The following is a 13,933-nucleotide window of genomic DNA, read 5'->3' on the forward strand; positions in this document are numbered from 1 at the left end:
ACATAGGTACATCTAGACAAGAGCCAGTGCACCTCGAATCGATTTTTTTCGAAATTCGAATTTGAATTTTTTTTATTTTATGTTTTGTTACGAAATCACATCATTAACACCTTTTCAACAAGATTTTTTCTAAAAAAAGTTTATTTTAAAAGATGTACAGTTTCTTTTTCTTTGATTTTTGGACACGTTAAACTTTTATCCTTATGACTGCTTTTACAAAAAGAATTTTGGAAAAATGATAATATTTTGTATTTTTAAAAGATTTTTTTAAATGAAGCTTCCGAGTACATTTCTCACATCTTTAAAAATGTGATTTTGGCAACAATTTTCCTCTCTTATTGTCGTTGATAGATTTTTGATGAAATCACATCATTTTGAATAGTTTCATTCTTTTAGAAATATGGGTTTCGCAACAATTTTGCATCCTATTTCTTATGTAACTGTTTTTAAGAGATTGGCATATTTCATAGTCATTTATATATATATATATATATTTCTGCTAAAGTTGTTCTGCAGAGTAAAATTCTGCGCGGAATTTAATGTTTTTTGAGTTGCTTTCATGTTATTTTTTGCTTATTTCACTGTACGATATTGAAAAATTTTGCATGATTTTTTCCCTTCAACAGAAAGTTGGTTAATTTTTTTATTAGGATAATTAATATTTGTATTAAGGGATATGCTTATTTCATTGTAATTTTTTTCTCTTGAAAATATAAGACAAAATATCATTAATTATACTTTGCTTTTCAGAATTTTTTGTTTTTTGCATTCTTTTATGTTATTTATTGCTCATTTCACTGTTTTTAAGATATTGAAAAGTTTTGAGTGATTTTTTTAGGAAACAAAGTTCTTAACCTTCTTTATACCATTTGAGTTCTTACGATTTTGTAAAGGGAAGTTGATTAATTTATTTATTAGGATAATTAATATTTGTATTAAGGGATATTGCTTATTTCATTGTAATTTTGTTATATGTAATAACTTTTTTTTTATGAAGTTGTTCTGCAGAGTAAAATTCTACGCAGTTTTTAAATTTAACGTTTCATTTTCCCTTCAGCCATTTTTCCGGTACATTTAAAAGCCAGACGAAGGCTGGCAGCGAAGCTGCTAGTACTTATATAGAAGATTACATAAACACATATACATGCATACATTTCTGAACCCTGTTCTGATAATAAAACAGTACCCAGGTTTATATAAAAGCATTTTTTGTTACTGTAACTACATTAAAACTGTATAATCTTCATAAGACAAGGATCTTTTCCAAGTCACAATATTTATTTCTAGTGATAATTCAAAATTGTTTTTAGGCTAAGCTACAATAATTTCATTACTGCCAAACAACCTTAAAATTAGATATTCAATTAGTTTTTAATTAACATTTCTAGCAAAAACAAATTATTTCAAATGAGAGGACAGTTACTCAACAGTATAAAACTTTTTTTCGAGGGGAGAAGCATATTTAAATATACTCAATATTAGTTTTAATTGTCTGCTTTAATGACTTCTTCTGTCTGCTTCAAAGTTTTCTTGCTTTAACTTTAATTAATACATTGCTATTAGATATTAAAATGGCAGATATAATGAATCAGAGAAAAAAAAGCTTCAGATGATTCTACATGCAAACTGACTTGTAAACAAAGAGGCTGTTAATATACTGCAGACTTCAAATTATTCATCGGAAATATTATTAATAATAATATTAAGATTAAGAATCATTAAGAATTAGTTACTGAAATAATTTCGGATTATTTATACGATAGTAGACTTATGGAGATTAAATTTAGCATGTAATGTTCTTTATCTGAAGTATTTTATTCTGCAGTTATTACATAATTTATTATTATAACACTTACATGTGATTTAAAATAGGTTTCTATTCCTTTATATATGCATAAATGATGTTATTTATTTCTGATAGAAATATTTTAACATGTTCCACATAATTCAACTGACTGTGTAAAATATGTATTAAGAACTGGCGATAATAATATAATATGTTATAATGTTAATATTTTCTTTAAACCAGTACATCACACGCACACACATATTTATTTATTTAATTTGATGTATCATAGTTTCTTGATATTTATGTATACAGTACAAAGTCCATAATCCAGATGTCCATTATCCGGAATGATCTATATGGACCTCAAAGCCACAAACTTTTTTTTTGGTATGCTTTACACATGCGTGTAATGCGTTTACGCATGCGCGTTTAATGTGCGCTTCCGATAGTGAAGAAAGTGACAGACAGATTATTGAAAACGAAAAAATTTCGATTGACAAGTTAGTCGGTATTCTCCACACAGCAATTACAGGACTTGAACAGTGGAGCTTTGTAACTGAACAAGAAATTGTGTCTGTTTATAGAATTAAAGAGAAAGTATTAGCACAAAAAAATGAAGCAACTTAAACAACTTATATAGCTATATAGAAAGAAATAAACTATAAACTTGTATATTTGTTTACTAATAAAATAAACAAATAATATAAAACTTTTTTTTCTTTTTTAAATTTTGATACCTTTTAGATCATAATTGTCTTTATTTCATAAATTACGGTTTCATATTTTTAATTGTATAATTTCTGCATGCCATCTTACCAGATTTAAATTGATGATCTATAATCCGAAAAAACCTCTAATTCGGAATTGCCGAAGTCCCGACGTGTCCGGATTACGGACTTTGTACTGTATCTTAAAATAAATCAAAGTAACATTTTTATTAGTACTATTATTTATTTAATTACATGGTTTTAATTACAGCTACAGTCAAACATATAACTTTCGAGGGGAGATGTAAAACCTGCATCGTTCAAATCATTCATTGTCGAGAATTTTGTTTTTTTCAAATTCATCTGAAAACTATATCAGCATTCTTGTATAAATGAACAGCAACATTAAAAGAGAAGGCCAATCCTTTAAACTGGGAGATCTTATTGGTAAAATACTCACATTTATTCCAAAGATTCTTCAAAATACTTTGGTCAAATGCTTTTTACTAATCTTACTGAAGATATATATAATATAGTTAAAATACAAACTACTAATATAGTTAAAATACAAAAAAAAAAAAAAAAAAAAAAAAAAAAAAAAACTTGCCTTTGTTTTCTACTTCTAGTTGGTCGTGGTGGGTCTTTAAATGGATCTTTAAAGATGTCAAGATAAATAGGTTTAAATTTCTTGAATATAACTGTAGAAACATTGAAGCTTCTTTCTAATCTATCAACTTTATCACGCATCTCTTTAGGTAAGTTAGCCATATCAGCCCATTTTTTCATTTTGCTAAAAAAATGAACTAAGCTAAAAAAAAAAAAAAAAAAAAAGTTTAGTTTTAGTTTTCTTTTCCCTTTCTTGCACAGCAATATGAAATATCTCTCATGCAAATTATAGGGAAGTAAGTTGTATGAAAATTTAAATACAGTATATGCATCCCGACAGCACTGTCATCATTAATGAGGCAATTTTTTCAAAAGAAATAATCAGTGCTTCTGCTAATTACTCAAATAAATTTATAAATGAAATAATATTGTACTTCAATGAGTATTTCCCATACTTTCTCAGAGATTGAGTAAATCAAGGCGTGCAAATAACTTAATAATTACATCAAAACTAGCAAATGTGTTTAAACTTCATATTTATTATCAGCAAAACAAATTTGCATTTAACTTTGAAAATACTGCATATTGTGAAAAGAATTTTTAACAGATCTATATCATAAATTTACATATTTCAAACTCCTGTTGATCCCTCCTTTTCCCTTAGAAAGAAATCAACTCAAATTAATTTCTGATGAATACAGAATTTTTATGTAAAATATTACAGATAAATGAAAATAATTTTTAATGCACATTATTAAATTTTATATTCTTTAGAAAAGCTACAGATATAACAAAACTTTAAAAGGCAATGGTTCATTTATGTATATATATATATATTTTAAAACTTTGAAAACTATCTGATGGTACTTTTCTGATATCAAGACCAGATTCAGAAATGGATGTATGGATGGATGAATCTGTTCATGTACGCATGTCTATATTGTTACGGGTTTTGTATTTAGTTAGCTATTTTTAGTAGAATTATAATTTAAATTGTTTTATTCTCTCATGCAATGACAAGTTTTAAGAGAAAGCTACGGCAAAAAATAAAAAAATACAACAGCATGTGGATTTAACATTGAATAAAAGATTATCTCTGTAATTGACTACTATGTTAACTGTAAACGTAATTCTACGCTTTTTGCTTTCCAGAAATTGCTAGAATTGTATCGTGCAGCCAATTTAAAAAAATTTAAAAGCCAGAGAGAAACATCTCAGCTTAGCTGTTTAGACAACTGTTATTGCTGATTGTAGCAAATTCACGGTGAGATGGGATTAGCTTTCTCTGCGCTTTGGATTGTGTTCTACTTAATGTTTCAATGGTTTAAAATATAGCTACTGATTATATTGCATGATATTGTGATATTGTACGAATATCTTTGAAGGGGGAAAAATCCAGTGTTTTCTTATATTTCCTGTGATACGACTAAATTTTATTCTTTGAGGGGGGAAAATCCAGTGTTTTGTTATATTTCTTGTGATAAGAACAAATTTTATTAACTTTTTATCGGACCTGTGCATTTAATGTATTACAACAATCCGTACGCATGCAAAAACATACAAGTACGAATATATGTGCATGTATACATATACATATTGTTACGTTATTTTCTGACATCAGTTGTTACTTTCTTCTTTCACGTTTGTATGGGGTTCATGTGGACTTGGAGTGAATAACGATGACAGCACTTGATGGAATATCGAAACACACCTTATTTACCAATATTAATCAGAACAGCTACAAAACACTTTTACAGTAGTCAAAGATCTACTATAAACACGCTGGGACAACAATCAGTGACACAGCCTTCACACTGTCATGCAATAACGGTGGAGACAGCTTCCCTGCAAAGCACCAGAGTACAGCTCCCGATTCTGCTCGGTCATTCTTGGTACTCCACGTACTCTCGAGACTCTGGAAGCTACAACTCACGATGCACTCGACGACACACAGAGCACAGCTCCCGACTCTTCGGTCCAGTCGTTCTTGGAGCTCAACATGCTCTCTCGACGCGATGCACTAAACGCGATACACTAAGAGACTCTTTCGGTTCACTCGACGACCCACTCAACACTCGCTGACCAGATGACACCTCGATCAACTCCGCACAGACTGACTAACTCGAGACTAACTATCTCGCTCTGACTCTCCGCGTACCAGCAGGGTTTATATAGCTTTCGACTTGTGTTCGAGAACACTCTGGGCTAAACCGGTAAGAATTCGTTCTAGAGGGTTCTCCATCCGTCCATGGTATATCGCCAATTTTGTCACCAAATGGACAATTTCTCGCCAAATATGGCAACCCTAAAATTGCTTTGCGGGAAAGCTATCTTACCGCGCCTGTACATTTCGTAACACTGCCCCCTCCCAAGGACTGCACGTTCCGAGCAGTACAACCCTAGGTCAGAAGCCAAATTCGATACAAAAAAATTTACAATCAAATCAATCAAAATCAAATTGTTTTAAAACATACAAATAACTAAAGAAACTAATATTTACACTATGTACAAGTTATATAAACAAATTACACGCATAACAATTTTAAATTATACAAATTAAAGTTCAGAATGAATTTTAATTTCACTCTTTTCATTAAGTTATAGCCGGGTCAAATACTCTTTTACTGCAGTTCTCAGATGCATTTCTAATATGCATATCACAGTCTGAAGAATCAGTTCTTTCAAGCTTTTCATCCACAGGAAAATCTAAAACAGTTCAGACTCCACTCTGTAGTTTATTCCCATCATGTATACAGTTCACCTCGGTATTTTCAGCCGCTGGTACATGCCCATTTAGCTCCGTTTTCTGGGAACCAGTTCTGATGTTTGCACCAGGGCCGTGAAGAGAATCCGATCTTTTACAAGCAGAAGTATCCGGACTTGGAATCAAGTCCTTGTCTACACAATCTGCACTATGACACGCACACATGGTTTGCAAAGTGGGTGAATTTTCTTGCAATATTGGAGCGCACTGCCTAAACTGTATATCAGCTTCTTCCACCTCTGCATCACATGCACTTTCAGATGGTTCAATACTCGCTAACTGCAACTTCGCAACCTCACTATCATTTTTGACGAACTTAATAGTCACATTTTCACTTTCTTCCACTTCCACTTCAGGCACTTGAAAATCAGGAACTTTGTTTACATAAATTATTTCTTCACCTCTTTCAGAAGCTTTACAAGCCATTTCGTTTATTACTTCATCTTTACAAACAGTATTATAACTGACTTCCAATTCAACTTCCGACACCTGAGGATGAGAAGTGTCTTTCCCATCTTTTTCTTCATCTTTTTGTTCTCTTTCTTTAATCTCGTAAGATGTTTCATCCTTTATTTCTTTAGCTTTCTCAGATACTTCACAAGCTACTTCCTTCATTTCTTCATCCTCCGTTTCTTCAGATGCCCCATCCATTATTTCCGCATCTTCTTTTATGGCTCCAGTTTCTTCTGCAAGCTCCACTTTCATCTGTGGGAGTTCCTCTCCCAGCTTTCATCTCTTCTTGTCCAGCTTTCATATCACCTGTCATCTCTTCATATCCACCTTTTATCTCATCATATCTGGCTTTTCTCTCAGCACATCCGGCTTTTAACTCTTTCAGTTTGGCTTTCATCTCTTCTCACCCAGCTCTGATCTCAGCTAAGAAAAGCCCATCAAAGCGAGTCACTGGCATTCACTCGCAAATCCCACTTCTGACACTAGTTGTTGCATTATTTTCTTCCTTTGGTACGTTCGTTACGGATTCGGAGTGAATAAGGTATCGAAAAACACTTTATTTAGCCAATACAGTCAAAAGTCGTTAATTTGGACCCTATAATCTGGAATGATTTATAATCCGGACCTCAAAGCTACAAACTTTCTGCGCATGTGTCGCGTTGGCGCATGGTTGTTTCCGCATGCGCGTAAAACCTTTGCGGCTGCGCATATGCGTGTGCGCATGTGCATAATATGTTTACGCATGCGCGTTTAATGTATAACGGACGGTATAAGCTAAAATTATCTATTTCAGTTAATGTTGCAGATAGCGTTGTTCCTTAATCTTCGAATTGGATCCGGCTTATTATTTTTTGCAGACTGTTAGAGCAATTTTATAAAAGTAAGCTTGAACTTATTATTATGTCAAATAGAATTTCCGATATATATTTACTAATATGTAAAGGATCCACAAAGAGAAAGTATGTTTTGATGTCCATCAAACAAAAAGTGGAATTCCTGCAAAAAATGGATAAAGGCAACCTTTGTTTCTCTAACCATTCCGAAATCTGTTTATCAATTTCATGCTGCTCTGCGGCGGGCAATAAATTGGAAGTTCATCTGTCAGCACTATTCTTATCTTCAGGGCAGATGTTTTTATTTTATTCGGCTTATAATTTCTTACTAAATGTAGTATTTCATCTCGATGTACTCCCTCTTTGATATGATTTAAATCAAGTTCCTCGTCATTATAATTCGCTTCCGATAGTGAAGAAAGTGACACAGAGGTTATTGAAAACGAAAAAATTTCGATTGACAAATCAGTCGGTGTTCTCGACACAGCAATTATAGGACTTGAACAGCGGAACTTTGTGACTGAACAAGAAATTATGTCTGTTTATAGAATTAAAAAGAAAGTATTATCACATAAAACAAAGCAACTTAAACAACTTACACTGAAAGAAATGTTTAATAAAGTACACAAATATTAAGTTCTTTTTTTTTTGCAAATTTTGATACCCTTTAGATCATAATTGTTCTTTATTTCATAAATTACGGTTTCATATTTTTAATTTTATAATTTCTGCATGCCATCTTACCAGATTTAAACTGATGATCTATAATCCGGATTCGCCAAAGTCCCGACGAGTCCGGATTAACGACTTTTTACTGTATTAGTCAGGACAGCCCCAAAGTCATGTTTTTCAGTCATCGAACATCTACTATAAACACACTGGAACAATCAGCGACACAGCCTCCACACTGTCAGGCAATAATGGTGGAGACAGCTTCCCTGAAAAGCACCAGAGTACAGCTCTCAACTCTGCTCGGTCGTTCTTGAAACTCCACGTATTATCGAGACTCTCCACACTACAACTCGCGATGCACTCGACGACACACAGAGCACAACTCCCGACTCTTCGGTTCAGTCGTTCCCAAATCTCAACACGCTCTCTCGACGATGCATTAACTGCGATACACTGAGAGATTCTTTCGGTGCGCTCGACGACCCACTCAACACTCGCTGCCAACTCGATCGACTCCGCACAGACTGACTAACTCGAGGCTGGCTATCTCTGACTTTTCACGTACCAGCAGGGTTTATATAGCTTTCGACTTGTGTTTGAGGACAATCTGGGCTAAACTGGTAAGAATTCGTTCTAAAAGGTTCTCCATCCGTCCATGGTATATTGCCAATTTTGTCGCCAAATGGACAATTTCTCGCCAAATGTGGCAAACCTAAAACTGCTTTGCAGGGAAGCTATCTTACCACGCCTGTACATTTCGTAACAATATATATGTACACTGCGTTAAAAAAATAAAAAAAAAGGTGGACAGTTCTATACTGTTTTACTGGGTTGATTGACGAAATTCAAATTGCGTTTTTCATATCTCGAAAGTATGACTTAAAATATTTTATATTTCTATATAGCTATATTTATGTATTTTGACACAAAATTGGACTTTCTCTGAAATAACATGCCAATTCTTTTTCATATTTCAATTCTATGACTCAAATTATGCTTAAATATTAAATTTTTAAAATATGGTGCGAAATTTACAGAGAAATTTTTAAAAAAAAATTTTTTTTTCAGTTTGCGCCAGGTATAATTAATTTGGCAAAATTCTTAATTTATGGCAACCTGTTTTCCTTTCCCTTTTTACATTGTGCATAAGAGGGGGGAAAATCACATTGTTCCTACTTTTAAAATAATTTTAACAAAGTGCGTGTGTGTGTGCGTGTGATTATGGCAAAGCCTCGAGGGCTATCTGCCTAATGGGAGGGATGCCTTCGTGGAGGAATTTCTATGGGAAACTGGCTCGTATACACGTTACACATAGGGAAAAACCACGAAAACGCCCATGCAGCCAGCCCGCGGGATTCGAACCTCGGACCAAACTACCAATGTTCAGCGACTTTACCGCTCGGCCGCTGGTGAGCCCTTTTAACAAAGTGCATAAACCACATTAGATGTTATTATTGCTTTCAATAAACATGCCAAATTTCAAAATGCGCCAATATATAAATTCACGTATATCTTCGGAAATTTTGAATGAAAAGCTAAAATTTTTTGCAGGTGTGCTTAGAAATACATCTACTTTAAAACGATGCTAAAAATTTTACAGGTAATAATTCACATTTTTATTCTTCAAAAAATTTATAAAAATTAGGCTGATCTTTAGAATATGGTAACTGGTAGTTTGGCGACATTTTGGAGGCGATAAAGGTTACTACCTGGGACTTTGGTAATAATGTGAGTAGTACTCAGTTCCAATTATGCATTATTCTGTGTGAGGGAAATGAGAGATCATGGGATATGTCATGTGATATTAATGGACGAATTACGGTTCTTTAATCGGAAAAGGGGGGAAATCGGGAAAAAATCTAGAAATTTTGTGTTTGGCTTTATTCTGTGTTGTGTGAAACAGTGTTCGTTAATTTTTGGATCCCATGGCCCTAACTAAAGTGAATTCGAAATGGGTATTCAGTGGGATTGAAAGGGGTAGTAATAAGTGTTTCTTTAAGGTTGTGCGAGATAGAAGTAAAGATGTTTTATTAAGTTATTTATTTTACCTGGTACCTTGCTGTGAACTATAAGTATGATTTTAAAGATCCTGAAACAGGCGCACATTCGCTTGCTTTTTATTTAGCGGAGAAAATAAGAAAAGTTTATCGAACACGTAATCAAGATTCTGAAGAAGATTAGGTAAGTTAGTATTTTTAATTATTTGATGATATTATGTTTATGCATTGTTCTAAATGTAAGGTGGAAGTAAAGTAATTTGGTATTATTGGGAAAATTGTTATTAGCAATGATTTAGTTTAAAGTAATTAGGATTGTAAGCTAATTTTTATTACTTTAATTTATGTGCTTATTTATATTTTAAGTAGTGTTTTTGAATTTAATTATATTTTAATTAAATGATAGTTACTAATTCACAAGTCAAACAACAAAAATCAGCGTTATATTTACCAAATTTTCACAGGACCAGTTTCGATGGTTTTACCGAACCACCATCTTCAGCTGCAAAAACGCAAATGAACCAGATAGGAAATAATGATTAGATAAGATAAGAAAGCCTGGACAAGAATAAGCAAGTGGCGCCATCTGTTGGTGAAACCAGAACTAAAACATAATTTCTTTAAAGGCCGAAGGCAAATTTGGATTGGAATTAGGATCGTTAACTAGAACAGAAAGATTTTTATGAATGTGAAATGCCTCTAGAAAATCCAGTTCTCCAATGGAAAATGTTTTTTGAATAATTTTGGCAGCAGAAAAACTGAAAGTGTGGTTTTCGGACCAACAATGTTGAGCAACAGAAGACTTCTGTGTTTCCTTTTTTCTAACATATGCCTCATGTTCCTTGATGCGAAATTTTAAGGCTCTCTTAGTTTGGCCAATGTAAATTAAACCACACTGGCAAGGAATCCTATAAATACCCCAGGAATTCATATCCGGAATGGGGTCCTTGAGTATGGAACTCGGAATTTTATTGATGGGAGAATAAACAACCCGAAAGTTAAATTTCTGCAAAATATGTGAAACTTTATAGCTAATTGATGGAAAGAAGGGAATGACAACAGAATTTTTATAATCTCCTAAAACAAAATTGTGCCTTTTAGTGTGTTGAGATGAGAATTTTTTAACTGCTTGATTAATAATGTTGGGTGGAAAGCCCCTGTCAATAGCTATTGCTTTTAAATACTTTAGTTCTTCATCAAGGGCTAGTTTGGAGGAGCAAACTTGAAGAGCACGGAAAACATAGGAATAAAATGAAGCTAACTTTTGTTTAGTCGGATGACATGATTTAAAGTGTGGTGGAAGGCAAACCGATGAAGGTTTACGGTAAACCGAAGTACTGAAGTTGGACGTGTTACATGTGACCAGAATGTAATTCAATAATAAACCTTTGAAACCAAATCTAACTGCGAGAGAAAGAGCTACATTGCGTGAAATTCATTCTAACCCGGATATTATTATTTCAAAGGCCGACAAAGGTGGCCAGATAGTCGTCATGGATAGGAACACTTACATTGATGGTGTCACTAGACTCTTAAACGAAAGACCATATAATCCGATCGCTAGGGATCCTTCACCTTCGGACTTGTCAAAAATAAAAACTGCGATCAAATCTTCGCAAATCATTTCAGGCAACTTAAAACATTCACTTATCCCATCTGTTGCGAATTGTGCCAGATTATATGCTCTTCCCAAAATTCATAAAAGTGGTATTCCTTTCCGCCCTATTGTATCAAATTTAGGTACTGCCTCGTATCCATTAGATAAATATTTAGTTTCTAGATTTTCAACTCTATTAGACAATAACATTTACACCATAAAAAATTCAATAGAGTTTGTAAAAAAAGTTAAAAACATTTCTCCTAGTAATTTACTCATGGTTTCTTTTGATGTAAAATCGTTATTCACCAATGTCCCAGTGGAGGGTGCATTAAGATGTCTAGAAACCAGACTTCGCGAATTTCATTTCTCTTGCATCGAAATTGATGAGCTAATTTCTCTCACTCAACTCTGTTTGAAACAAACACATTTTGTTTTCCAAAATAAATATTACAAGCAAACTGAGGGATTAGCCATGGGAAGCCCCCTCAGTCCCATCCTGGCTGATATCTACATGCATTATTATGAATCAAAATTGTTTGAAACTTTAAACTTCCCGGCATGGTTCCGCTACGTAGACGATACTTTTACTCTGTTTGAAGGTAATAAAGATGATTTAAATAAAGTTCTTTCAACAATGAATTCTATTGATCCTGCTATTCAGTTCACTTTTGAACTTGAGACTTGCAATTCTCTTCCGTTTCTCGACATTCTGGTCACACGTAACACATCCAACTTCAGTACTACGGTTTACCGTAAACCTTCATCGGTTTGCCTTCCACCACACTTTAAATCATGTCATCCGACTAAACAAAAGTTAGCTTCATTTTATTCCTATGTTTTCCGTGCTCTTCAAGTTTGCTCCTCCAAACTAGCACTTGATGAAGAACTAAATTATTTAAAAGCAATAGCTATTGACAGGGGCTTTCCACCCAACATTATTAATCAAGCAGTTAAAAAATTCTCATCTCAACACACTAAAAGGCACACTCTTGTTTTAGGAGATTATAAAAATTCTGTTGTCATTCCCTTCTTTCCAACAATTAGCTATAAAGTTTCACATATTTTGCAGAAATTTAACTTTCGGGTTGTTTATTCTCCCATCAATAAAATTCCGAGTTCCATACTCAAGGACCCCATTCCGGATATGAATTCCTGGGGTATTTATAGGATTCCTTGCCAGTGTGGTTTAATTTACATTGGCCAAACTAAGAGAGCCTTAAAATTTCGCGTCAAGGAACATGAGGCATATGTTAGAAAAAAGGAAACACAGAAGTCTTCTGTTGCTCAACATTGTTGGTCCGAAAACCACACTTTCAGTTTTTCTGCTGCCAAAATTATTCAAAAAACATCTTCCATTGGAGAATTGGATTTTCTAGAGGCATTTCACATTCATAAAAATATTTCTGTTCTAGTTAACGATCCTAATTCCAATCCAAATTTGCCTTCGGCCTTTAAAGAAATTATGTTTTAGTTCTGGTTTCACCAACAGATGGCGCCACTTGCTTATTCTTGTCCAGGCTTTCTTATCTTATCTAATCATTATTTCCTATCTGGTTCATTTGTGGTTTTGCAGCTGAAGATGGTGGTTCGGTAAAACCATCGAAACTGGTCCTGTGAAAATTTGGTAAATATAACGCTGATTTTTGTTGTTTGACTTCTGAATTAGTATTTATTCGGCATGTTATTGTGTCTTAAATGATAGTTATTTTGTGAATTTTATGTTTGTAGGAATTTGGTATATGTTTTAGTTGAAGTAAACGTGCATGGAAATAATTTAAATATTTGACACTAAGTATTTGTAATGTTTGCGGTATGAATTCGTTGGTGACGTTTATAATATAATAGATAATTTAGAGGTAAAAGTTTTTGGACATTTTATTTATTTTATACGTGGAAATGTTCATATTTGGAAAGGGTATACTTTTTCGTTATTAGGTAATTTCATATATGTTCTTTTTACCGGGTTTAAAGATTCAGAAAATTGTCACGTATTTTCGTGAAATTTTTCTAATTTATGAGAAAAAAGCAGTGTACATGGATATAGTGAAGAGTGTGCACAATGCCATTTTTGTGTAATTCTGGGATGTTTTTTTTAAGTAAAAATAAGTCGACGTGTACATGGTTTATGTGTATGTGTTATTTTGAAAAACGCGTAAGGAGTATGGTATTGTGCCCTTTTTCCCAATTTTGCAGTGAATATTTGTCATGATTAAGCAGTTTTGTTAGATAAAATTTCTAGCATAAGTGTAATTCGGCTAGTAGATTGTTGGAAGAAGTGTTCAGTAGATAAAAAGAAAAGAAACATGTCTTTACTTCGTGAAGACAAAATGGCAGCTGGAAAAAAAAATAGAGTATTGCTGTAGGAGAGTTGGTCGCCAAATTATAGCCAAGTTACCATAATCTAAAGATCAACCAAAAATTATTTTAAAATACAAATTTAAAAAATAAATCGTATAAAACGGGTGAATTTTATTTAGAATGAACCTAAATTTCAAACTGTGAAAGAAAGAAT

The 13,933-nt window shown here is 33.2% G+C and overlaps 1 protein-coding gene across 1 annotated transcript in view; it reads right to left on the minus strand.

The window, feature by feature from the left end:
- Window positions 1-13,933, minus strand: part of LOC118203319 (retinoblastoma-like protein 1) — a 78,582-nt gene that overhangs the window by 59,466 nt on the left and 5,183 nt on the right. The window contains exon 3 of the mRNA XM_085827590.1: window positions 3,104-3,304. Within this exon, the coding sequence (XP_085683716.1) occupies window positions 3,104-3,304 (201 nt within the window). The remainder of the gene's footprint in view (window positions 1-3,103; window positions 3,305-13,933) is intronic.

This window comes from Stegodyphus dumicola, chromosome 1, assembly GCF_044657685.1.
Source record: "Stegodyphus dumicola isolate Sdum_Otavi_A_Nest chromosome 1, ASM4465768v1".
Lineage (NCBI taxonomy): Eukaryota > Metazoa > Arthropoda > Arachnida > Araneae > Eresidae > Stegodyphus > Stegodyphus dumicola.